Consider the following 24,180-nt stretch of genomic DNA (forward strand, 5'->3'; position numbering starts at 1 on the left):
CGCAAAGTTCGAGTCGCCGTCGTTGTTGGAGCCGAGAAGTTTTCAAAAAAATAAAAAACAAATTCTTGTGAAAATCAAATTGAAAAAAAAGGGGCTAAATCCCCTACCCTGGTTGTGCACGAGAGCGATGGCAATGTCGAAATTTAATTACAACAACAATTGGCTTCCCCATTCCGAGTTTCGGGGGAGTAAAAATAAAAAAAACAAACTATTGTTTGCTGTACATCGCAAAGTGGATCCGTCATATAGACTTATATGTATACCTAACGGTGGTACAACAACCCCAAACCTGCCATTTTCTTTTTTAAAAATATATAGTTAAAAGAAAAAACTCACAACTTTCATTTTAGAATTTTTTGTTCTACTTTTCCCTTAGTTTAGTTTACTTTTTTTCCTCTCCCATTTATTTTTAAAGGAAACAAAAAACGTAAAAGCAATGGGGGGGATCTTACAACAAAAGCCAATTGAATTGCAAAAGACCTTGCCTCGCCTTTTCAAAGCGATATTTTACAGTATCTTTTCATAGTGGACAGCAAGGCAACTATAAAGATAGGCTAATAGGCGTACTATACACGTTTCGAAAAGGTCAAGCCAGTGCCCCCCACCCCCATCCGTAGGCGGAGACTGAGGGACGTTTGAGAGCACGAACTCTCTCTCTCTCTCAGAAATCTCGTTTGAAACGCATCGACGAGCTCTCGTACTCTTCGCAACTCTCTCAACAGACAGATGTAGAGGTAAAAAAAAAAAAAAGCCAAACTCTCCCAAACTCGTAAAACTCCCAGAGTTTGGGAGCACGGATGGGGTAGGGGAAACCTCTGATTGAGAAACAGAGAAACAGGGACGAAACATTTGCTTCGATTTTCAAAGGCAGGCGTCGTGCCGTCCGACGGGTGTCTGTGTGTATCTATGCAAGAACATAGAAAAGAAGAAGACGGTGCCGAACATGAAAGGGATCTCAAAATCCCTGACGACGACGTCGTGTTGTTGTCGCGCGTTGCAACTCGGCCGCCTAACAAAATTGAAACGGCAGTCGTTGAGGCAGTAAAATGGTGCAACTGTGCCCCGCCACGCTCCGATGTTTGTTGAAGCGATTCGCGCACAATCCCGCCCCAAATCCGTCCCGTCGGTTCTTCTCGACTTCCTTTCCATTTGATTGACACATTTTTGTTTTCTTTCTTTCCCTTTCAAAAAAAAATAAATAAAGGGATTTTTGCTTTAAACTTAAAAAATAAAACATTTTCCTTTCGTCCGCTTTTTGTGTATCAAATCAATTGATGTGCGTATATAGGGTCGTGCGGTCGCACTGTAATTGCGGACGTGAGACTCTGCTCATAAACACGAAAGAAAAAAAAACGGGAGTTCCAGATTCTTTTATACTCGGCAACTGGACATGATGAATGCCATTCTCCTTGGACAATTCGGTTGGGCTTTTCCCTCCCAATGAAATGGACTATTACATAAACCATGCCACATGCTATCCCCCCCAGTTATAACACACACACACACACAAAAAAAAACCCTTCATCATCTTGCCCCCTAAAGGGGCAGGAAAGCAAAGAAAACTTTTGATTCGTTATAGAAGAGCCTCGGAGAGTTAAAAAAAAAAGGAGGCCGTTGGCTCCATATGGGAAAGGATTTTTTGACCTCCAACTACACCCAATCGGAGAAACCCAAGTGAATAAGTGATGATGTTCAGAGAGAGAGAGAGAGAGAGAAATAAAAGTTTAGTTGGTTGATGTTGTGCGAGGGGCTTCCAAGACGAGCGCATGTTTACTATTAGTTAAATTCGACCAACCGACAGAGAGAGAGAGAAAAGACACAAACAAGAGATGTTGTGACAGGGTCAATAGACCGGCAAGTACCAACAAAAATAAATGCGGAATCGTCAATACAAAAAATGCCTATTGGGAAAACGAATTTGGGACGAGCGAAAACGATGCCCCCATAGCCCGTCGTGTGTGTTAGGCGAGCGTCTACATCAGAATGTCAAGCTGAAAGATCCTCCAGACGGGGATGCCATGCATTTTAATGATGAAATTGAGTAGTAAGGAAGGAATAGGAGGATACGTCAAGAGCAGCATATCTTTAAAGATGCACGTTTTTCTTTCCTTCCTTCCTCCTTTGCCCTTTTTTTTTTTTTATTTATTTATGTATATGTATATATTTTTTTGTTACTTGTCCCGTAACACCGTAACACAGTCGGGGTACATATATTCCGCACGCTTCGTATTCCCTCGACTACAACATCATCGATCCGCTGATTACAACCTCCGCCCCGTATCCTCCTCCTCCCCTCCTGTACGTCTTGTGTGTGTGTGTGTGTGTGTTACTTTATAGTGAAGTAGTACATTAAACGAGCAGAACAAAGTCTGTTCTTTCCTACCTCTTTTTTTTTTGTGTGTTCGACTCTTGACCTTATTCCCTTACATTTTTCCCCCTTTTTTTTCTTTTGTTTTGTTATTTTATTTTTTTTTCATCCCCACGGCCTATCCTCTAGCGGCACATACTCGCTCTCGACTGTACCTCCCTCATAAGGTCTTCTGGGATATTAGATGTGTCTGTGTTAAAATACCTAGCCTATATACTAGTTGTGTGCTGTTCAAGACAAGACGTGGAATCTTATCACCTCCGTATATACACACACACACACACACCTTCTAACAAAAGTTGCTTTTTCTTTTTCCTTTTTCTCCCTTGAGTTTGTAGGTGTCGGAGCAATTCGAAAGGAAAGAAATGAATTCACGATCTACGTGCAGATGAGATCAAACGACTATTCAAAAGCACGCTTGCCAATACTTCCAAATTGCACGTTGAAGAGGATATACCTCCCACCCAAAAAATCAAAAATCAAATCGCGTTTTGATTGTCGTGTGCGATAAAGATCAGAAGAGCAGCTTGCCCTACGTGTGGCACACAAAAAAGAGATTGGACATTAAAGTGGATCGTTTCGAAGAAAGAAGCGCTAGGGTGTATAGAAACCACTGGTCGGATCGTGCCGTATTGTCCGGTATGGCCCAATCTTGTTATCCCGCTTCTGCCCCGTTCGTTTTGAGCAAACACGGCAACACACACATCCGAGGGAATAATAATAAATAATGAAAAGAATGTCTCACCTCGGTGCCTTGCACTTTGAGTTTCATGTGATCTTCGCGCGTCGTCTTGCCGTCCTTGCGCTTTTTCCAGCAGTAGCCGTCACGACGATATCGCACTTTCTTGCGCGAATATAACAACATCGAGCCACTTTTCGGTCTGATTGAATAGCCAATTAAATCAAAATGACGTTAAAAATATTGATCAAACCATCAGCCATTCTTTTATCAATTCCTAATTGGAAAAAAACTAAACAAAACCAATTGCAATTTGATAACGAACCTGATTTTAACCTCTTTGAAGAGCCATTCGGGGTGACGTTCAAAGTTGATCAACACGGCGGCAATCTCCTATTGCCCCCCGCACGATGGTGAATGGTTTTGTAGGGTAGGCGGAGCAACCAAACACATAAATAATAAAAAAAAAAGAGGGGGAAAGAATAAGAATTAGAATTGAGTTTACACACGTTTTGCGACCAACTGACCGAATGGTCAGCAGCCATTTTCGATCGCTATTGGACGACAGGCTGTGCGAGTGGGGGGGAGAAGTGTGTGTAAAATGCAGTGCTTTGAATGGACAACGAAGGCATATATCTATCAACACCATAGAAAAGGGAGGGGTAGGTTGACTGGGGTCATACTATATTGCATACAATGAAACAGAATAGGAAGGACAACAAAAAAGAGGGAATGGACCAATGCTTCCTCCATAACGGATGTGGAAAATGGAAGAGGGACGCGTTAGAGCATGGCCAGAGGGGGGGAGTCAAACGGGTGTGTCCTGTCCGCTATGGATATTACTCAACAATGAACCCATCAAGCCTCCCCCCACCCCCAATCCGACACTTGACAAGAAGTTCCAATGAGCTCGAAGAAGTCGGTAAAGAGTCATTAGAATTCCCTTGCCAAGAAAGTGAAACGTCCAACTTTTAATGAGTTTTCTTTTATACCAAGAAATTTGAATGCAAGACATTCTTGGAGAGGGAATTTAGAAAATAATATAAATAGTAGATGTGTGTGTGAGTGCGCGCGCGAGTCAGACAGACCTCATTGGTGTTCCAGCGATGCCTCTGCGTTGGGAAATGTTCAGCCCGCGGTAAACTCTCCAGGCTGGCCGGAAGATTGATGGGTGGATTCATCCCGCCGTCATCGCTCACTGCAAACAAAACAAAAACAGAGAAAATCAGTTTTCAAATTCAAATGAATTTCATCGATTCATTACAACATAAACAAATATAATAATAATAAATATTTAAAAGGTATTTTAAAAAAAAAATCGAAGGACTAAACATTTAAAAGAAAAATGGGACGAATGGGAAATCGTTTGATGCTCGTCTGAAAAAAAAAAAAGGTTAGGATCCCGACAGCAAACGCAAATTTTGGTAACTTTCCAATGGTTTCGTGACAGTTGCGATGGTGAGTCCTTTGGGCACGTTGTTGAACAACAACGAAAAACAAAACAAAAAATGGGAAATCAAAATGACTTCTATTCCACCCTTTAGTTTGTAATGTAAAAAGACAGTGACGGAATTTTCAGACAGATCGAACAGACGAAAGAAAAACAAAACCAAAACATACAACAATTCCCCCTTCCCACCAGAAACAAAAAAAAAAAAAAATGAACACAAAAAATGAAAGAAAAACAAGGTCTCAACATTGAAAATCCGGATCACAATGCGAATGGTGCGTGAGTCCAGAACAATGTTTAGTTTTTGTTTTTTTATTATTATTCTTCCAGTTGTTCCGGCTGACTGAACCGTGTGAGTGGGGTATCCCAGACCCCTCCTCCCCTTTTTTTTTTATTAAAAAAAAAAAAAAAAAACTCGTTTGTTTTTGGTATTTTTTTTTTTTTTTTTCGTTTATTATTGATTCGCTAGTGAGTCTGAGGCTCTCCAACACGCACACGCCCTACCCCCTCTTTCTCTCTTAAAGCTCACCCCGGAAACCCGCCCAGCTTATACATGTGTGGTGGTGGTAATAGTAAAACCCCACAAACCGTCAAGTTATATAAATACTGGGTACATACATACACACACACACACAACCCCCCAAAACAAAAACAAAACATATACTACATTCACTGCCCCTCCCTTTTCTCCACCTCCTTCTTACCTTACTACTACAACCAAACAACAACAACTACCTTTACTATACCCAAGATGTCATCGCAGTTTCACGAAGACGAAAACCCCCAAAATTACAACGGGAAGCGTATCACACGCTCAGAAAGATCAAAAACGCAGTTTCAATTGTATCAACCCCCCAAAAAAAAAAAAAAACAAAAACAAATAAAATTCGAACGTTGAATTTAAACGACTGTTTAATCGCAAACGCTTTGCGGTGGGCGGAAGCGATAACAAAGAATCAAACTTACAACGCGATTTGTTATTGTGATTGTGGAGTGTTGTTGTAGAAGCGGGTGATTTATTGACAGCCGAACGTGGCAACGGGAAGTTTGACAACTTCATTCGGCTGTCTGGCCTCAGTTTACGCTGCGCCGTACGTGGAATCGTGAAAACAAAAAATGATGTGCAACTAACGGGCACACATTTAACAAACCGACACACTAAAACACGTTCCACACTTTCCAAAATAAATAAATAAATCGGCCGTGTGTGAAGAAGAAGAAAAAAAAACGAGCACTGCGATGATTGTCTTAATTAATAATCACGACAACCTCGTGGAATAAAAAAAAGCGCGGAGAAGCGGAGAACAATTTTTAAAAGAACCAAACAAACCCCCAAAAAATGTGTTCAACACGACGGAAACCAAAGAGTACCGTACCGGTCGGTGGTGCCCGATCCAGTGCCTTGTTCCGTCTCAACTTGTTTCGTTTCACGTTTACACACACACAGCGCGCGCCCGGGGAGCTGGCGGAGGAATTGAAAGGAGGCCCATGCGCGGATCAGCGGGTGGGGTCTTCTTCGTTCCCAATAGACTACACACACACACACACACACATAGAGGAGAAGGAGAAGCCTACTAGAGGATCCTTGATGGAGAGATAGATGGGACGGCCCCAAATGGAAGAAAAGAAAGTGGAAAAAAAAATAAAAAATAAAAAATAACCCAACAAAAGTAAAGAAAAAGAGCCAACCATCGACTACTCTAAGACGACGGAGTGATCCGATTGCATTTGTTTCGAGTTGGCCAAAAAAAAAAATCGACGTCGACGTGCTCCTTAGTTAGTTATTTATTTATTTTTTTATTATTATTCTCTTTCTCTCTCCGGCTGAAATTCATTTCTTTTTCCCGGCCGGAAAGGCCATCCGCGCAAAAAAAAACTAAAAAAAAACATAAGAAACGCTTGTGGCGCCATGAAAACGACTACCCACTCAGAAAACAAAAACAGGCAACGTCACATTTTGATGTCATTCTCCTATCGAAAGGGAGAACACGCGTTTAATAAAGTCAATTGCAATTCGTTTTTCTTTGCCTTCCCATCGACGGTGTTGGAAGAGCCTAAAACGTGGATGACTTGATTTCCTATCCTATTCCGGGCCTGACTGTCAAAGTTGCACACGTCAGACAAGTCGCAACTTGAAAGGGTTTCCAGCTTAATGGAGCAACAAAATACCCCCCCTCCAAAAAAATAAATAAATAAAATAAATAAATAAATAAACGGAATCAGAGAAAAGGAGGCCTACACACAGACGTACATTGTGGAGAAGGGAAATTGCACGCATAGAAATGTTCAGACCCGCCGTTGTGCAGTTCCGCCATTTTCACCTAGTCCGTGAAAGCTCAACCAATGGCCACCAAGTCCTCGTCTGTAAGTGAAACTTTTTTTTTTTTTACGTTAAAAAACAAAACGCAAATCCACTTTTAGTGAGCGGACTTTCTAACCACAAGTCCCAAACGAGAAAAACTAAAAGGATTTAAAAAAAATATATAATAAATGTAGTTGATAACAGTAAAGGCGATTGATCAAACAAGTCAAGACAAATCCCGACTTATTTCCGTTTGGCAAATTCTTTTCTTCTCTTTATTCGCAAAAGCGAACGGAGTATAGAGAAAAGAGAAAATTAAGCATTGAGACCATGTAATGGGAGAATCGGATTTACTTCCTGTCCAAGTACCTTGCCCTCCCCCCTACCCTTCCGTCCACGACCAAAGTGAAGAGGCTTCGAGCGTCAACAAATTAGACGCAATCGTGACTTTTAGTGTGAAGAAACCCCATGCGTTCCGCACCCGACAACAATAGAAGACGAAAAAAGAAACTAACAAAGGCGAGATGACGACACACACATACACACACTTGAATCGATATCATTAGCAACGTCGTGTCAGACAGCGAGAAAAGTGGGGGGGCAAACCGGATGAGGAGGAGGGCGGCTTATGTTGACGAGGTCATTATAGAATTGGGGATCAAAGCCCCCCTTTATTTTTTTGTGTCTTCTTACGACTCGGTGAATAAAAACATAAATAAATAAATCATAAGAAATTAAAACATCCTGCTGATTGTTGGGGTATCTGACAACAACACAGAACATACCAAGTAATTAAATGGCGACGAAATAAATAAAGGGCAGGGAGGAGGAGGGATATAGCCAAGTGTAGGAGAATTGTGTGTGCCTCTCTCTATGTGTTGGAAGTGCGCGGAATAAATCAGGAGGCAACTTTATCCGCCAAGTAGTGCATTTCCTTTTTAAGAGGTGGAAGCAAAAACAAAACAAAAAAACGGCCTGGAGAAAGAGAGAGAGACAGTAGAGAACGGAACGCTGATGGAAGCCGACACGCAAACATCGCTTGTATGGTAATCGTGCGGTGGATGGAAGGGAGAGACTAGCCCGTTTCGTGACGTGAGATTTATGATGACCGCCTCACCAATCAAAATGGCCGGATGGGGACGGAGCTTCCATGTGTCTTTCTGTCCACGCTTTTAACTCATTCTCCATATTGCCCTGGCCTTTTCTCCAATCGAGTATAACCCATCCGGACAAACACATCCAACACACACAACAACAATGTCCAGCTCCATATTACCATATAAACAAATTTTCGGTGGGTTGAAAAACAAAAAAACCAAACAATAAAATGAATAGAGTAAAGGAAACGACCTGATGGTTTGACGCCGACCGCTGAAGAACAGTCGACATCGTCCTGCGAGGATTGTCTGGAACACGATGGCTGTTCCACCATCTTGTTCTCAATGACTCCTTGCTCTCCTGCGCCAGTGCTCGATGGCTGCTGCTGGATCAGATTCATGTTTGGCCACGATAACTTCCTTCTTCTTCCGTCTAGTTTTGCGTATCACGCCATCTTCCAGCGACGCTCCATCTAACTCCCCCCAAAGAAAAAGAAAATAAACATTGTCAGGCCGTACAACGCCAATGTAACTTACAAAATATGAATCAATAAAACATGGCTGCCAACAACTACACAGCAACATTTTCTGAGAATAACAAAATAAGAAATCCCCCCCTTCCTTTATTTTTTTTCAGGAGAGAGGGTGGATGACAGTTGTGCTAGGAACCGTCCAAACGTCAAGAGAAAAGCCTTCCAGCTCGAAACACGCGTGATCTCTTGACTTCGATTTTTTTCTTTTTTCACGGGGTTCAAACCCTTTCTTCGTCACGAACGTCCTTCGTCTTCCTCGTTTTCAATCAATTGGATGGGCGAAAAAGAAACCCTACACTCTCATCAACCTCACCCTCCTCCCCCCATGCACACAGAACGGGGTGGAGGATTGATTCAGAAGATACAAGAATCAATCGCGTTAACAGACACACACACACTTGTTCTTCCAACTTTTCCGAATGGGAGTGACGGCAAGTAACAACAAGATAAACTAACAAAACCAAACAAAAATGAGGGAACCCATTGGCGAAACTTTTTTGCCTCCATTCTTTTTCCCCCTACAGACTTAAAAAAAAAAAACACAACAAGGTTCGGAATGAGGTGATTCTTTTGCCTTTTCTCCCCCCCTCAAGTGCATCCAGCCATCCCCTCCCGCGGAGAAGATTGTTGTTGGTGTAGTTGATGATGGCCCTTGTATCAATAGAAAAACAAAAAAGAAAATGGATCCTGCGAGAGAAAGAGAATGGCCAGTTGGTTTGTGTGTTTGTAAAAAAAAAAAAGGAAGGAGAGCACACACACACACACACACACGCGATTCCAAAATAGATTGATACATACGAGGTTGTGTGATATAGAGGCACTATGCCAGGGAGCATCAGGCTTAAGCTATTTGTCTTATAAAAATAAAATAAAAAGATGGTTGCACAAATAAAAACAAGGAGGTTCGAGAATCATGTGGGCACTTAAGAAAGAAAGAAATAATGAATTAAAAGAATCTTTCGAGTGGGCGGGAATATCCGTCCATTTGGTGGACGGGCGATATCACCTGTCACGGTCCAGTTCATTTGGATTCTTTGTGTCTCTTCGGGCGATCAGCAACGGATGGGGAACAAGAGTGGGGCATTTAAGAGAAAAGTTTTTCGAGTGACTATACTTATTCCCCGCGAAAATCTAAACACACTGAAGCAGTTGCAACGTATTTATAGAGTGTGTCTATTCAGGCGGGACTATTCAACTAGGATTATGGCCGTTTGGCTAATCCTCATTGATTACTAGCCTATCTATTTTAACCGGATCCGGATCGATGGGCTCTACTTGACAAGCACCTCCCACCGAGTGTGTGTGTGTGTGTGACCACCTAAAGTTCCATATACTCTACGCTGAGGAAGAGATAAAGAGTCAGAGATAGAGACGAGTAGCAGCAGAGAGAGAGAGAGAGACGAGTAATGCAATTAACAAGCGGGGCAGCTGAATAAGACGGCGACGTCAGCAGCAGCAGCACAGTGGCAACTCTTCTAACTTTTTTTTTTTTTTTACGGACACGAGTAAAACAGAACCAGTAAAAAGTCCCTCTCACACTTAGGTTATATTATAAGAGCGGTTTATATAGGGCTTGCCGGCTAGAAACGACCCATCACACGTTCCTGTAAGCGATTGCACGGCCAATGTTGAGTGGAGGATAACATGATCGATAAGCATGCAAGCACGAGTCGAAAAGCATGAGTACAATATAGAACGATACCACATAAAACATTCTTTTTTTTTTCTTCTTACCGTTCAAAAACTACTGGCATCAGCGGTTGTTTGATAAAACATAATACCGAGGGCTACGAAATAACGATTTATGGCACTTGAGGGTCGTGCTGACGGGTTTCACCGTTCACAGCATCAAATTAGAATCCATAATGTGGGCCAAACTGATGACACATATTAAAAGGCAAGCTTCATTTGTTATGAAGGCTTACAAACACTTCAAGTACAATACTTGATTGAGGTTGAAATTGGGTCATTTTTGCACACTATCATTTTGAATTCTCCCATGTCCAAATTCAAGAATTTGTTACGATTAAAGTCCTCAGAGGACACACACTCCAGGGGTCAGGTAACGCATAATCAGGGAAATTCATCTAGAATGTGCTCTATGACAATAACTGCGAACAAGTTCTTGCTGGAAATCGTGCCAAAAGGAAAGTTAGGTGCTAAGAGTCTTTTTCTTACCTTCTCATATGTTATTGTGTAATTAAACACTGCACTTCAATGAGGTCCTCTCTTTTTTCCTTTTCAACAGATGACTCTCTTTTAAAACTTTGTCTCGTCTTGTCTCGACGACCAAACACGCGGTGAATCGATCCACGTCTGTGAATACGAAATTATTTTCAGCCCACTCCCAACATTCCTACTACAAAGACGTGGGCCACAACACATACAAAAAAACAAGGTTCTATTTCTAACGGCTAAAAAGATCACACGCTCCACTTTTTTGTTTCAGTATTCTCTTTTTTACACTCGTCTTATCGACTGACAGATCGAGTTGGAATAAAATAGTAAATACACGTTGCGATTACAGCGCCAGCGAAGGCAACTAACGGCAGACGGTCGAAATAATACAGAAACATCCACACACCAAGACTCCAAGCGTAAATCAATAGTATATTCAGCATTCTAGCCCAGTAGTGTACGGAGGTTTTGTTCCCCAGTTCAGTCATATCTTTCATCCCTTTCATGACAGGGACTCTTACGTTCTCGTTATACAGAGAAGTCAATGGATTTGTGGTTAAAAGAGCCTTGTCCTAGTTCGACAAGAGGATCGATGGAGCGTTCTTCCTAGCCGACCAGAAAAACGAATGTAGGAGGAAGACCTTACGAAGCATGCATGAATGAACGATTGGGATGATTGAATTTTTTCTTTCTTTCTTTCTTTTAGCATCCAGTTATACGGGGGAGGGGAAAATTATTCTATTCGTGTCGTACCAAAGTTGAAAACCCAGTAAAACTCTTCTCTCGTGAAAGGAACAAAAGTTATATCTGGCAAATCTCGATTCGTCACCATTTATGGGTAACACGGACATGGTCCGACATGACATCACGCTCATATCTCTTTGGATTCCCGTCAACCACAACTTCTTGTCGACTCCCACTTTTTTTGTATTCATATTTCGCTTCTGGCTCGCCCTCCGCTTTCCCAAACGAAGAAGAGGAAAGCAAGCAACTCAAGTGACAGCTACGGTGGAGGCTCAGTTACTCATCCCTAATGTAATGTGCACAGACAAAAAAAAAAAAAAACTGGGTAAATCAAAACATATAACATATAAATCACGCGCACAAACAGAGAGAGAACGCGAACCGCTAATCCAAGCAGTAACAACGCAATCCGGTCAAGACGACTATGCTGTGGTTGGAAAAAGGGTAATTTAACTCTCTGCGCACTAACAATGATATAGAAATGAAGGAAGATTTCCGACGACGTACTCGAAACGCACACTCAACATGGATGAAAAAAAGAAGGAAGAAGGAGGATGAGAGTACAAGCGTCTGAATATTTATCCAAAACAGAATTTTGATCCTGGATGCAAGAAACTTAACAGGCCGAGCTACTTTCCATTAGCAGGATTCATGTCTCGCACCGCTCAGCAACAACATCGACCTAGTGTATAAGACAAGACTAACAAAGATCTTTCTTCTTCTTTTCTTCTTTCGAACGAGCAGTAAATGATGGGTTAATCATGAGGGAGAAACAGATTGGAGATGAGTTTCATCTTCAACGAAATGAATCGTGCTGTTTTTCGTCATTTTCAGCAACGCGTTTCGTAGAGGCCACTACGTCCGATGTAACGCACCCATTTGATAACGTCGTGGTCAGAATAGTTCAACTTGGGCTCAAAGACTTTCAAGTATCGGACTTTGAACCCGGATGGTGCAAATGGGACCTACGACAAAAATTCAACCAAACAGACAATCAAAACCCTGTGACAGATTCAGCAAATACGGCGAATACCTCAAAGTTCATAGAAATAGGGGGTCGAGTCCATTTCTTTTTTGTGTCCGTTTGCAAAAGCTCAATTTCAGCTGAAAGTTGCGATTCTTTCATACCTCCCATCCGTTTGATCCTGTCAAAATCAACACGAAAGTTTAATACCAACTCCCAACGTTTGATCTGAAGAAAAGTTTAAAACCGACTTCCAAACGATGGCGTTCTCTGAAGCTTTGTACTTGGCTTTGCCTTTCATGCACAAAAGTTGAACGCCCGATGTATTAAGAGGCGTTGGAATGCGTATTTCAATTTTCTGTGCCAGAAGTGAAGGTTTAAAGTTAGACTTGACGACCACTTTGACTTCCATCTTGGTTCGTCCCACTTCGCGAACCAACGGGATAACCCGGAAAGGTAGCGAAATGTCCTTGGTCGTTCGATACCTGGAACCAAAAGAAAGAAAAGTTTCTTGTAAAATTCCATGAAAAAAATTTAACGCAAACAGAAAGGGCACTGACCTCATAAGTTCGAACTCTCCGTCAGGGGGAATAAAGCTGATCGAGTGTTCCGTCTCGAATTTAGACAATTTAACACACTGGTGGAACTGACAATCATCGATGACAATGGCCGTCTTGCCAGTGCGAGCAGCAGACTCATCCGCCGAGGGTTTACCCTTAGCTTCCATGATGATCTTATCGTTGATCCCAAATTTGCATTCAGGCATGCCTGACAAGTAGGACTTCATCACTACTTTGCCAGCCACATGGGCTGAAAGTACTTGACCTTGTGGCGACATGAGCAGGTTGACGTACTCGAGAACATCGAGGAAGAGTTCGTTTCGTCGGTATTTGATGCCTTCGCGTCGCCAGCCGATTTGTCCAGTCACCTGCATTTTTTTCGATATGTGAATTCGGACGTACTTTAGTAATTTCTACTGAATAGTAAATATCTACCTGAGATGTAATCTGAGCCTGTTCTTCTTTCGTTTGCGTACGAATACCTTGTTGAGTAATGAAAGTCTTTAGAACTCCAGTATCAGTATTTTGAGGATAGCCAAAGTCAAGAATTTCTTAAGGTGGTACAAAAGAATAAGTTGATATTCATCTTTTAGAAATATAATTGATTTTTGCATACCATCTAAAAGCTCATAGATCAGGACAAAGTTATTCTTGATGTTTTCTTCTGATACCTTGCCAAAGTATGACTGCATGCAGTCAGTAACCTTCAATAGGAACTCAAAAACCATTGAGGCATTGACATTTTGTTTGGTGACGGCTGCAACCCATATGTTGGCACGCTGCTCAACAATAGGAGACAGTTAATTAAAATTTGGAGTCAGAATATAAAAATATCTTTAGACATGAAATGAATTATACTTTAACGTGGAAGAAGGAGGTTCTGGCAATGTTGGTAACAGGTGATCGGACTTGCTGCCTTGCATGAATGACATTTACTCGGAAGGCATCAACAGCATTCCTACCAATGTCATCACGATAGACACGTGATATTAGGACTTCTCCTTTGTGATTGTAAATGAAAAGACCTCCAATCATGTTGAACCTTGAAGTTTTCAATGAACCTGTGGGGAGGCAAATAACTATTTAGTTATACTTGCTGGACGACACAGCAGGTACAAGACTAGATAAAAGATCTTTGATAGATGGGGCTATATCTTTGTCAATAAAGACTACATAACATGAACTAGGGAACCCACTGTGAACACATCAGTTATCTAACTTGCCATGCACGCACGGATCTTTTGATTATTGCACAGGATATCCCGACTAAACACCGGTGGCCTTTGGTATTCCAAGCAACGCCTCCCAATCGACTCACGCATTACTCAATGGAACCACCTTTCTCAATCTCACTTCTTTCCTTTAATCAAGGCAATTTTATGCCTTAAAAAATAAAAGAAAATTTGTGTTACCTCAAAGACGCGTCACCAGTCCGTTTTCCTTGACTCTGACTGAATATTCAATTTCGATTAATAGCAGACTTGTGCTGTCAGTTCAGAGCGAAATGACAGTAACACTGCTAACAAGAAAGACGATCCATATGACAGGCAAACAGCTGAAGTCCGCTAGGCGCTCAAAGCGCCACATTTGAAATATTGTGTGGCAGAATACTACAGAGTTGGTGAATTTCAATCTTAGAATTCGCCCTTTATTTCTTCTTTGCTTTACATGTTTATGCAATCTAGTTGCTCGTGGAGAGAATCAGAATAAATTTATGCTTCACTTCAATTTTAGTATATTTAAATTATTAATATAAGGTCGAATTACACTATAAACGAAGATATTTCTTTCCATAATAAGTTCGAAATTGTGTAGCTGTTGTTGTTTTGTTAATGTGAGCTTTGAGTATTTTCTGACCATGTAGATGATATATATATGTATATACTTTGTTCAGTGTCGGTCGTGAGAATTACTGTAATGAAGGTGCACCACTAAGAAAATACGTAGAAAGAAATGACAAAGATTAACTTACTGTGAATCATCAACAAACTATAGACAGAAAAATACAATGGGTCAAATTACAGTCAGATTTTGGGCAAATATAACACATATCAAGTTCGGGTTGTATGAGAGAAAAGCGAGATGAACTAAATCTAGAAACTTTTCGTGCTAATTTCCATTTGATTGGTTGCCGCCTTCTGTGGAAGAAGCACCACGCATAGCATCAATTTTGGCGCAAATCTTCAGGGCTGGCCCAAGTTTCATCGACATGGCAGACATCAAGTGATCTGCTTTCAACAACATGAGAGCTTGGCCATCGATCTCTTGCATCGCGAAGTCTTCGGCATAGTCTGTACAACCAGTTAAACTTCTTACGAAATCCGCCACCTCAGTAACCTAATTCAATTCACGAAAATTAATTTTTGTTCTTAATGTTTTGTTTTTTTGTTTGGTTTTTAAGTTTGCCATTGTACTAATAACTTACACTCCATTTGGCTGGATTGGTTTTGCATTCCGGTTTCGGCTGTTGAGCGGGAGTTTGTGGAAGTGATGTTGTAGGGGAACGCGTTTGCTGTGCAGCTAGAGCCAATAACTCTGCGTCCAAACTGCTATCCTCCTTATCTCCTGAGGGTGCAAAATTAGTTGTCGGGGTTGTGCACGGAGGAACCGTTGCGGCGGATGGGGGAGCCAATTTGTTTATGTCAATTGTTATTGAAGCAACTGGTGAATGTGTGGTTGACGTCGCGGTGGTCAATAACCCACCACCGGCGGTTGCCTTTGCTCCCTGACCGTTGGCAGTCGTCGTTGTCGAAACGGTCTCTTGCTGTTGTTGCTGATATTGCGATTGTACGGTTACTACTGCCGGCGAAGCATTAATAGCAGGCCTATTGTAAAAAGAAATGATTGAATAAGACAAATTCAAACAGCAAATGAGGAACGTTTGGCAAATATGACGTACTTTTTCGCGCATGCTGTGGAACAAAAGCGTTTTGAGCGGCGTGATTTGGCGACAAAATCCATTTTTCCACATCCTTCGCACGTAGCCATAGTAGCTCCTTTAGGAGTTGACATTTGCTGGAGTTCGTTGGCCATAGCTGTGGCAGGTGGCTGAGGTGCCATTGGCGGAGACTGATGGTTCTCTGTGGGTTGCTCCACATGGAGTTTTTTCTCTGTAAAAAGGATAACGAAGTCAGGTTAGTTAATCATGTCGACATAAACATCGGGATTCTATCTACAAAACAGTCCACAAAATATTCGGAAAATAATTATTGTAATGCTCTTACTGGGAGGTTCTCCGTCTAACTTGAAGTTGTAATTTTCGTGATTCCGATGGCCGTTACATCGCGTTAGAGCTTCATTCGGATGAAAACGACCGACCGGAAAAGGTTCCGATGATTCTTGAATCACAAAATCACCCAATACGTGTGTCAGGATCTGAGGCCGTACAACTGCTTGAGGCAAATTTGGTTCCTTTTTTTCACGTAACGCTGGAGAATGATTTGTGATATGGTTTTCGTTCTGCTGGCCGGTGCCAGTGCCATTTAATTGAGATACTTCTTTTTTAGCGGACACATCCTCCACAGATGAAGTAGGTGTAGGAGCGGAAGGAACGGGAATAGGCTCGGCTGGTGTCCGAGGAGATTGTTTCGGTTCTTCCACTTTTTCGGCCACGCTGAGTAACGGTGCCGATGGTTGGCGGGCGGGTGATGGAAGTGGAAACTGGGGTGCTGGGGATGCTGAAACGGTCACTGTAACTGGCTGTAAAGGAGGCATAGCCATTCGTGGTCCCTGAGTGGAAATGGTGATCGGAGACGATGAAGGAGGTACTGCTTGAGTCATACTAGCCATAGCGGAAAGAGGGGCAGCTGGTCCAACGGTGATCAACCCACCTCCCAATGGGGCAGACATTCGGGATGCTGAAGTCACGGCTGGATTGGTAATAAAGCAAGTTGTAGGCTGGTTGCTAGACATTGGCATATGAATATTCAATTGTCCTTGCTGGTGTTGTCCAAGATCGCCATTCATCGTTTGGAAATTATTCATCGGCGTGGCGGATCGAATGTTGTGCGTTCCTGTCATATTCATTGGATATACTGCAGATCCCACAGGAATTGTCAAGATTTGTGGATGTTGTTGGTCCGTTTTCTCATTAGATGTCATATTGACTTGGTGGGGATGAGGTGCCATAGCTATCAAATTAGGAGGTTGGCCACCTTGATGTTGTTGTGGGGGGGCCGGAGCAATCGGTTTATAGCTAGAACGAACCGCATGTGTAGTTGTTGTGGTGGTGGTAATCGGGCCGAAGGATGCAGATGAAATGCAAGGAGGTATCTGCATCAATCCTGGCTGTTGCTGAGATTGTTGAGGGATCACCTGCTGGATCGTAGGTGCAACGTTTTGCATTGGCTGTTGGGTAGGCATTTGAGCAGGAGACATCATATTTTGTTGTTGTTGCTGAGGGGCACTCTGCGTGGTGGTGGTTACGCTGTTAGAAGCCGCAGACGATGTCGCTGCAGAAGAAGCTACTGCCATGACTGGCCTGGAAAGAAAAATGCGCATATTAAATAACAGTTTTAATTGTTTTAACAAATCGATCTTACTTGTTCATTTGGTACTGCAGTTGCAGTTGATGTTGTTGATGATGTTGCGTTGCTGCTGCTGCTGCTGCTGCTGTTGTTGTTGTTGCTGCTGTTGCTGCTGCTGTTGTTGTTGTTGATGCTGAGCTTGCTGCTGGTCGTTGATGGCTTGCTGAAATTGAGCATGCTGATTTGCATCTAGCGTTTGTTGGGTCACTTGCTGAAAAGCTGGAAGTGACATGAGAGTCGGTTGCTGGTGCTGCTGCTGATACTGCTGAATCTGGAAGGAATTCTGCATTTGGAACTGTTTGACGATTAAGTAATTATGATGGAAAACCTCGGGAAAATTCATTAATTTATTACCTGTTGAGCAATGAGTTGCTGAGAAACGGCATGCAGTTGTTGATTTTGTTGTTGCTGCTGCTGCTGTTGTTGTTGTTGTAGTTGAAGCTGCTGCTGCTGCTGCTGTTGTTGTTGTTGCTGCTGCTGCTGTACAGGCTGTAAAAGGGTTTGCTGAGCTTGTACAACTGTCGGCGCCACTTGTCGTTGTTGATTTTGTGGAGGTCGTCCAACTTTCTTGGTCTTACCCTACAAAAAACGACAGTTGGTCGTAACAGCTCAAAAAATTACTCAAAAATGGTTACATACAGCAGGTCTAGGGTTTCCAGTTTGAGCACCAGCGGCCGTGCCTGTTGCAAATGTCTGATTAGACATCGATGAGGCTGGACGAATCGGTGTCGGTGTCGTAGAAGTTCCAGACGAGGACGGTAATATCGTCGATAACGGTCGTGTACCGCCTGCTTTTGATGGAGTCTCAGCTCTTGGTTTAATGGCTGGGGTAAGGGCAGAAACAGGTTGCGGTGGCGCTATTGATTTCGAACGAAAATAGCTATCAATATTTGGACTAAAGGCATTATCATCAGAGCAGTATACCTGCTTGCGCAGTGATTGTTGGCTGAGGTGCGGCTTGAAAAAACATTCCGTCAGGTTGGCCATGTTGTCTGATTATTATGGGACCTTGCTGGCCTCCAATTCCTCCCGAAGTCGCGAACTGGTAAAAATTCGGAGGTAAAAACCCTAAAGATTGTCCCATTTGCGAACCCTTTGACATTAAAAGAAATTATGAAAATGAAAGTAGGAGGAGAATACTAGTAAAATGACTTACCTGCATTTGACTTATGATCTGCATAGGTTGCATGGGTCCACCAATTTGCATTGGTGCAGAGTTGGCTTGTGAGGTAACAATTTGTGGCTGTGGTAGCATATTAGTTGCCTGGCTTACTGAAACAGTTCCACCAGGCATATTATTTTTGTTGACATTTCCAACTGTGGATGCCATGACTGGGGATTTTGGAGGCATCCCATTTACAACTTGAAAATATGGCTGTTGCTGTTGCTGCTGCTGTTGTTGATTCTGCTGATAATTCATTTGTAAAATCAAGGATAAAATCTGGCAAACTTTTAGATTTACTTTTACACATACTTTATTCATGTCATTCGGCTTTGATTGTTGACCCTGTTGAGTGTAGTTGCCAGCTTGGGTGTTGGTGATCAAGGGTCCAATAACCAAAGTTTGGTTGTTTGATGTTGGAATACAACTATTATTTCTTGCATTGTTGAAAAACTGAAGTATTGCATTGTTATCTACAATAGAAAAATGTCACTTGAATAGGAGTTTGAAAGGGAAGCACAACTATGGTAAGATTTTTACCATTCTGGTGACTTTTTATCATATTGTTGCCAGTAATCTGAAGGTGTGGAGTTAACTGTCCAGGCTGAAATGGTTTCCCAGCAGCAATCACCTAAACATAAATTAATATGAAACTTTAAGAAAAATTACCATGTAAACAGTATGTCTTGTTTGCCCATGCACGATTTAAAACTAATGCGAAATACGAAACCATAAATGACAATTGTGGGAAAAACACACCTGAATAGGTTGTCCGAAATTGGTCGACTGAATGAGAATAGACAAAAGAAACTTGTCAAAATCGGCAAAACATAATCACTGTGTTCTTATTTTATTATCACGGATATTATTATTTTGAACATTCAAAAAGTCTCGTTGGTTAACGTAAACTTTGAGAGACTGGTTTGAAATTGTTTGTCGCCAGATGGCTCTACAATCATTTTATGTTTGTTTTTGTTGCTCCCAACACAGGTCTGGTTCTGTTCCAAGTCTTAGCGCATTTCCCGCAACCCGTATCTACGTGATTTTTGAAGTCATTTGTTCATGAAATAATTACCTGGATTGTCTGATTGACACCCGTCGGTTGCAATGAAATATTCCCGGGCATAAGAAACTGTTGTCCCTGGGCATTACTGTACAACTGTTGTAAATAGGGTAGCTGCTGCTGGATAACCTGAACCTGTATGTGAATTATATATGCTTTTACGACTGTCAAAAGATATCATTTTATAGTGATTCAAACCTGAGGCATCCCTCCAGGGTGACCCATCGATTGTTGGAAACTGGCAGCATTCATACTCGCCATCGTCATTCCGGCCATTCCATTGTTAGCCAAAGACGGCATCATCGAGTTCATAGCTGACATATTGATCGTGCTCATCGCTGACGGATTCATCGTCATAGCTGCATTCATACCGCCATTCATCGGAGAAGGGTTGTTTCCACCCCCGTTGGGTTGCGTTTGTGAGCCACCAGGAGACGGACCAGGTGTGTTTCCTTGCTGTTGTTGTGGCTGCTGTTGAGGACTAGCCATCAGCTGCTGCTGCTGCTGTTGTTGAGGGCTAGCCATTATTTGTTGCTGAAATACGAACTAGACAGAAAATAAAAATGTTAGCACAATGTTCGTGAACTAAGACTAAATTATTCTAATCCACCATTCATTTAAATTTTTATTTTGAAATAACTCATTTCGGAAATAAGGAGGTCCAATGCAAATTATCGCCCCCGGGTAACTGAGAATCCATGTTTCAAGTCTCAGAAAACCCATGTTTGAACATGTGAATTTTTTCTTTTCTTTTTATCCCACTCTCTTGATCAAACATTTCAAACTACTCGGAATCTCCTGCACGGACGCAAGAGGGTTTCAGATGTGGATACAATGGACAATGGCAAAGTTTAGTCCGGTGTCATGTGGATCCGTTCTCAGATAGGATTCAGTCGGAGAGAAAGAGAACGAGCGCGCTATAGCGTAGCACAGGGCGTGCTGAGCGTACTCAATATAGCTGAGGCCCTCGCTACGTCTATACACAAAAAGAGGGGTGCATAAATGTGCATCGAAGGGATGAAGGACTAAAGGAGGGGGAAAAAATTGGTTGGTAGGGGGCGCAATGTCTGTAGGCTTCGAGAAAGCCGAGTGTGTGTATAGAAAGAAAAGGCCGTTTTTGTGTGCATGTTATTTATGATATAGACTATATACTTGAGTGGGGATTTGTGTTGGACCCATGGGCGACTGCATGGCCTCGACAACGGAAGATGGCGCAGACGGGGCGGAACTTTGATTCGATCCAGGGCCGACAGGCACCACCGTCGGGGTTCCGCTGGGCACAGCCGTTGTCGTCGAGGAAGATTCCGACTCGTTCTTGGTCGATTCACTCATTTTTATCCCTCCTTACTTAATCAGTCATTCAAGATTCCTGTGAAAAATCTGAAAAAAGAAAACAAAATTATTTTTGAGTTTCAGCAACACATAGTCGGTCCGCGATTGCCGAACCCAGTGTTCTAACGGTCGTGTGGGGTAGGGAAGCACGCGAGTGAGGGGCACTCAGGCTTCCCGCATATAGCCGCAAGGGCGAAAGGCAGAGCAAAAGAGAGATGGATGATGAATACGTTGATACAAAAGGCAAGATACTACAACACACACACACACACACACACAATACTCACACACACGAAACGCGAGGGGAGGGAAGGAGTTGGATGTAGGCCACCATTCGGGACAAGAAGGGACAAGAGACCCCCCGACTGGAGGCCTTTTAGAATCCAGTCGGACCAATCACAAGCAAGAAGGGGTGGGCTACTCTTCAGATGGCGCTAGTGTTGAGGCGCGACTGAAGGCGCAGACAAAAGAAATAGTAAAGGAAAAAGAAAAGCAAAAAAGTTCGATCAATAGACAGACGGGCCAATGACAGGCTATGCAAGGGGCGGTCATTTTCCCCCCTTCATATCTTTCACTCCTGTCACACACATTCTACACCATGCTGCATTCTCTTCAGTCCACCACGCAGATTTTTATGAATGCTAATAAAAAAAACGGTTATTTTTTTCCCCCTGTTTCTTCGTGTGTATATTGCTTGGGATTGAAGTGCGAGATCTGAACAGCTGTGACATTGGCCCTCCCTCGACCCGAAAGAAGGAAAAAAGTTATTCAGTGTGAAGACAACAACAAAAAAATTGATGGGAGATTAAAGATAAGTCCATCCTCAGACTTGACGGTAGAAAGATTTGAAAAAAAAACTCGATTATTAAACGAGAAAAAGAAAATGGTGCCACAAAAAAATTTCTTTCCTTTTGTATGCAACAGAAAGGAAAAAGAAGGGAAGATGAAAAGACGGAAGAAGAAGAAAGAAAGAGAAAAAAAGAAACCCTCTTGGGAGAAGCCGGAATAAGAAGGGAAAAGGAAAACATCCATGTCAAAAGAACTCTAGCTCCCTCCTATTGGCTTGATTGCACTAACACACACACGCGCTGCCCCGTTTCCCTCGCTCGGCTACACCACGCGCCAACAAGAGTCAGTGCTCGCATTGGGGATTATTTTTAACTAGATGGCACTGGAATTAATGACATTCAATTTCTTTTCAGCTTAATACACCGTGGTAGGCTATCGCTATTCCGTCCATGTGGAAGCATAAAATTAAAATGAAACATAACACCTCTCCAGACATGGTGCTTGATAGCAATGGGGATCACTTAAAAGCAGATAACAACATCCTGGTGTTTGTTTTTAACTGCCAAACTGCTGAGGGCGAAATGTTTCGATTTCAAAAACAAATTACCTTGGTTACTGTATGTATCCAGATGGTGATAATCCGAATCGTATTGTTTTATCACATGTGGGAAAACTTTGTAGAAATAATAGTTTCAACGGATTAGTAAATGTTAGCACTAAGTCCCGGTTGCTATTTTGGCTTGGTTCAGAGTATTTGTGTGAAACCTCTGCGTAGCAGCGGTGGCGTTTGGTAACGTTTCTATTTTCAAGCCAAAGCAACGACTACACACTGGGAGAGTCGCTCAATGTCGTTAACACGCACAAGCAAACACACACACTCGCACACAAACTTGGGATTCGACTGTAGCTGGGGGGCTGTGCTCCCTGGCTGTGCGGGGCCAAATGACTGTCTGACGATCTACCACGAACGCAGCGGCGCTAGTGTCGTTGCGCGCAGGAAAAAAGCTCGATTCTCAAAGAACTGAAAGCCAATGGCAGGGCGCTCTCGCTGTACACTGATTGGTCGACACACCGTTCATCTACCCGCCCATGGGAAAATGGGGAACAGAGAACGATTAAGAACTTTAGGGCGGGACTTGCTGTATAGAAGAGCCAAATGTGATAAAACTTTTTTTTTCTCTCTCTCTCTTCTTTTCCTTTTTTGTTTTTCTGTTGCCCGTTCGTGCCTGTCTGCCATCGGGCTGTGCCTTCCTCTTTCTTCGAATGAAAAATGGGTTTTAAGGGCCGTGGTTTTAACATTGCCGCTGTCGTTGTCTGAAATGGAAGAAGAGGGGCCGGACTTTACATCTAAAGCATCTTATGGCTTCCTATAACCAAGAGCTAGAGAGACAAAAGAACCCCTGTGGCTTTTCTCAAACAATAGTTTTACTTATCCCAACGCATATTGAGAAAGTTTCTTTTTGTAGCGACCCTGGATCTTTCGAATCGTCAATGATCATGAATGAAATCTACGAAGCCATATTCATGTTTAAAAAAAGACGAAATTCGATACGCTGATCCTTAAGGATGAATAATATACTCGAATTCGACTGTCGAAGTAACTTAACACTTTTTGAACTGATGTGGCGTCATAAGGCTAGGAGGAAACAGTGCTGAAATTGATGTGGGGTGCAGGGGTGAGAAAAGAGGATGGTATTGAATGGATATGAAAAAAAAATCCAATAAGTCCGAGTTTTGGAGTGGCCCTGCTATTAAATGTGGGAGGGGGAACCCTCTATGGCTCATTCTCTTTCCTTTCTTTGAGTTCCCCCTCCATATTTCAATGGTTGGCAACCAATTATTTACCAACGGCCAATCGTAGGGCGACAGATGTGGCTGGTACCGTTGCTTAGCAACCTTAAAGCAATTTTCTCGGCTTTGCCGATTTTCGATTTTTCTCGTTGCGTTGCTTTTTCTTATTATTTTTTAATAAATAAAAACCATCTTAATGACTGTATTTAAAAAAACCAAGAAACTAACATTGGGTTGAATGCGCTTTAAAACAAGGGCTGAAAGTGATAACCAAATCTGTGAGAATTTCGCATAATTTGAAGTTCCTATCATTACGCACCATCTAGCGGCCGAAATGAAAGCCTTTTTCTTTGCGCATATTTTGAATCGCCATGAAAATGGTAAAAAAGGTGAGCAACCATGTACCAGAACATTCGGGACATTTGAGGATTGGGGATTGTTTGCTTGAAAGAAAATTACTGTTCATTCTGGTGGGAAATGGGAGGTCTCTATTTGACGATCAACGAGTGTTAAAAAAGCCTTTAAAACTATTGAAGGACAAGAGTAAAAAAATAAATAAAATAAATTACGGAATGCACAATTGAATATGCGAACCCCTTATCTCCATGAATTTTAATAAATTTTAATAGCTGGTCACCTCAC

The 24,180-nt window shown here is 42.3% G+C and overlaps 3 protein-coding genes and 2 long non-coding RNA genes across 20 annotated transcripts in view; 2 read left to right on the top strand and 3 right to left on the bottom strand.

Moving 5' to 3' along the window:
* Positions 1 to 10,923, bottom strand: part of LOC116930837 (calmodulin-binding transcription activator 2) — a 38,530-nt gene extending 27,607 nt beyond the window's left edge. For 8 of the 16 annotated variants that reach the window (XM_045178887.1, XM_032938237.2, XM_045178889.1 and 5 more), the window contains exons 1-5: positions 10,608 to 10,922; positions 8,150 to 8,369; positions 4,136 to 4,245; positions 3,373 to 3,440; positions 3,114 to 3,249 (exon numbers count right to left, since the gene is read on the bottom strand). In XM_045178887.1, the coding sequence (XP_045034822.1) occupies positions 3,114 to 3,249; positions 3,373 to 3,440; positions 4,136 to 4,245; positions 8,150 to 8,297 (462 nt within the window). In that variant the 5' untranslated portion in view covers positions 8,298 to 8,369; positions 10,608 to 10,922. Of the gene's footprint in view, positions 1 to 3,113; positions 3,250 to 3,372; positions 3,441 to 4,135; positions 4,246 to 5,463; positions 5,785 to 5,873; positions 6,042 to 8,149; positions 8,370 to 10,163; positions 10,307 to 10,607 lie in introns of those variants that run through there. The other 8 variants (XM_045178894.1, XM_045178891.1, XM_045178890.1 and 5 more) reach the window with 5 other exon arrangements.
* A 108-nt stretch (positions 10,924 to 11,031) lies between these two features.
* On the top strand, positions 11,032 to 11,698 carry LOC116930910. The gene is made up of 2 exons (XR_004398629.2): positions 11,032 to 11,235; positions 11,314 to 11,698. It is a non-coding gene; the product is annotated as an uncharacterized LOC116930910 (long non-coding RNA).
* Positions 11,623 to 14,446, bottom strand: LOC116930875 (AP-2 complex subunit mu). Its single transcript, XM_032938303.2, has 8 exons — positions 14,288 to 14,446; positions 13,734 to 13,936; positions 13,492 to 13,654; positions 13,311 to 13,426; positions 12,876 to 13,243; positions 12,567 to 12,800; positions 12,385 to 12,496; positions 11,623 to 12,316 (listed from the first exon to the last, which is right to left on the bottom strand). Exons 2-8 carry the CDS (start codon positions 13,908 to 13,910, stop codon positions 12,182 to 12,184), a joined length of 1,305 nt encoding a protein of 434 aa, XP_032794194.1. The 5' UTR covers positions 13,911 to 13,936; positions 14,288 to 14,446; the 3' UTR covers positions 11,623 to 12,181.
* Positions 14,447 to 14,593: 147 nt separating this feature from the next.
* LOC116930842 (polyhomeotic-like protein 2) lies at positions 14,594 to 22,714 on the bottom strand. Its single transcript, XM_045178901.1, has 16 exons — positions 22,355 to 22,714; positions 20,779 to 21,006; positions 19,825 to 20,172; positions 19,639 to 19,761; positions 19,323 to 19,349; positions 19,104 to 19,194; positions 18,558 to 19,036; positions 18,326 to 18,494; positions 18,041 to 18,258; positions 17,756 to 17,980; positions 17,514 to 17,696; positions 17,417 to 17,457; positions 16,100 to 17,355; positions 15,775 to 15,985; positions 15,301 to 15,700; positions 14,594 to 15,212 (listed from the first exon to the last, which is right to left on the bottom strand). Exons 2-16 carry the CDS (start codon positions 20,956 to 20,958, stop codon positions 14,985 to 14,987), a joined length of 4,179 nt encoding a protein of 1,392 aa, XP_045034836.1. The 5' UTR covers positions 20,959 to 21,006; positions 22,355 to 22,714; the 3' UTR covers positions 14,594 to 14,984.
* Positions 21,259 to 22,188, top strand: LOC116930917. The gene is made up of 3 exons (XR_004398639.2): positions 21,259 to 21,793; positions 21,883 to 22,089; positions 22,161 to 22,188. It is a non-coding gene; the product is annotated as an uncharacterized LOC116930917 (long non-coding RNA).
* Positions 22,715 to 24,180: the final 1,466 nt, after the last annotated feature.

This window comes from Daphnia magna, linkage group LG9 (assembly GCF_020631705.1).
Source record: "Daphnia magna isolate NIES linkage group LG9, ASM2063170v1.1, whole genome shotgun sequence".
Taxonomy (NCBI): domain Eukaryota; kingdom Metazoa; phylum Arthropoda; class Branchiopoda; order Diplostraca; family Daphniidae; genus Daphnia; species Daphnia magna.

Coding starts and splice junctions, on each gene's coding strand:
- LOC116930875 (XM_032938303.2), bottom strand. CDS start 13,910: ATGATTGGAGGTCTTTTCATTTACAATCACAAAGGAGAAGTCCTAATA. Junction 13,427..13,491: donor GATCTATGAGCTTTTAGATG/GTATGCAAAAAT, acceptor TACCACCTTAAG/AAATTCTTGACTTTGGCTAT. Junction 12,497..12,566: donor GAGAACGCCATCGTTTGGAA/GTCGGTTTTAAA, acceptor TGATTTTGACAG/GATCAAACGGATGGGAGGTA.
- LOC116930842 (XM_045178901.1), bottom strand. CDS start 20,958: ATGAGTGAATCGACCAAGAACGAGTCGGAATCTTCCTCGACGACAACG. Junction 19,350..19,638: donor GTGTCAATCAGACAATCCAG/GTAATTATTTCA, acceptor ATTCTCATTCAG/TCGACCAATTTCGGACAACC. Junction 15,213..15,300: donor CCAATCCAGCCAAATGGAGT/GTAAGTTATTAG, acceptor GAATTGAATTAG/GTTACTGAGGTGGCGGATTT.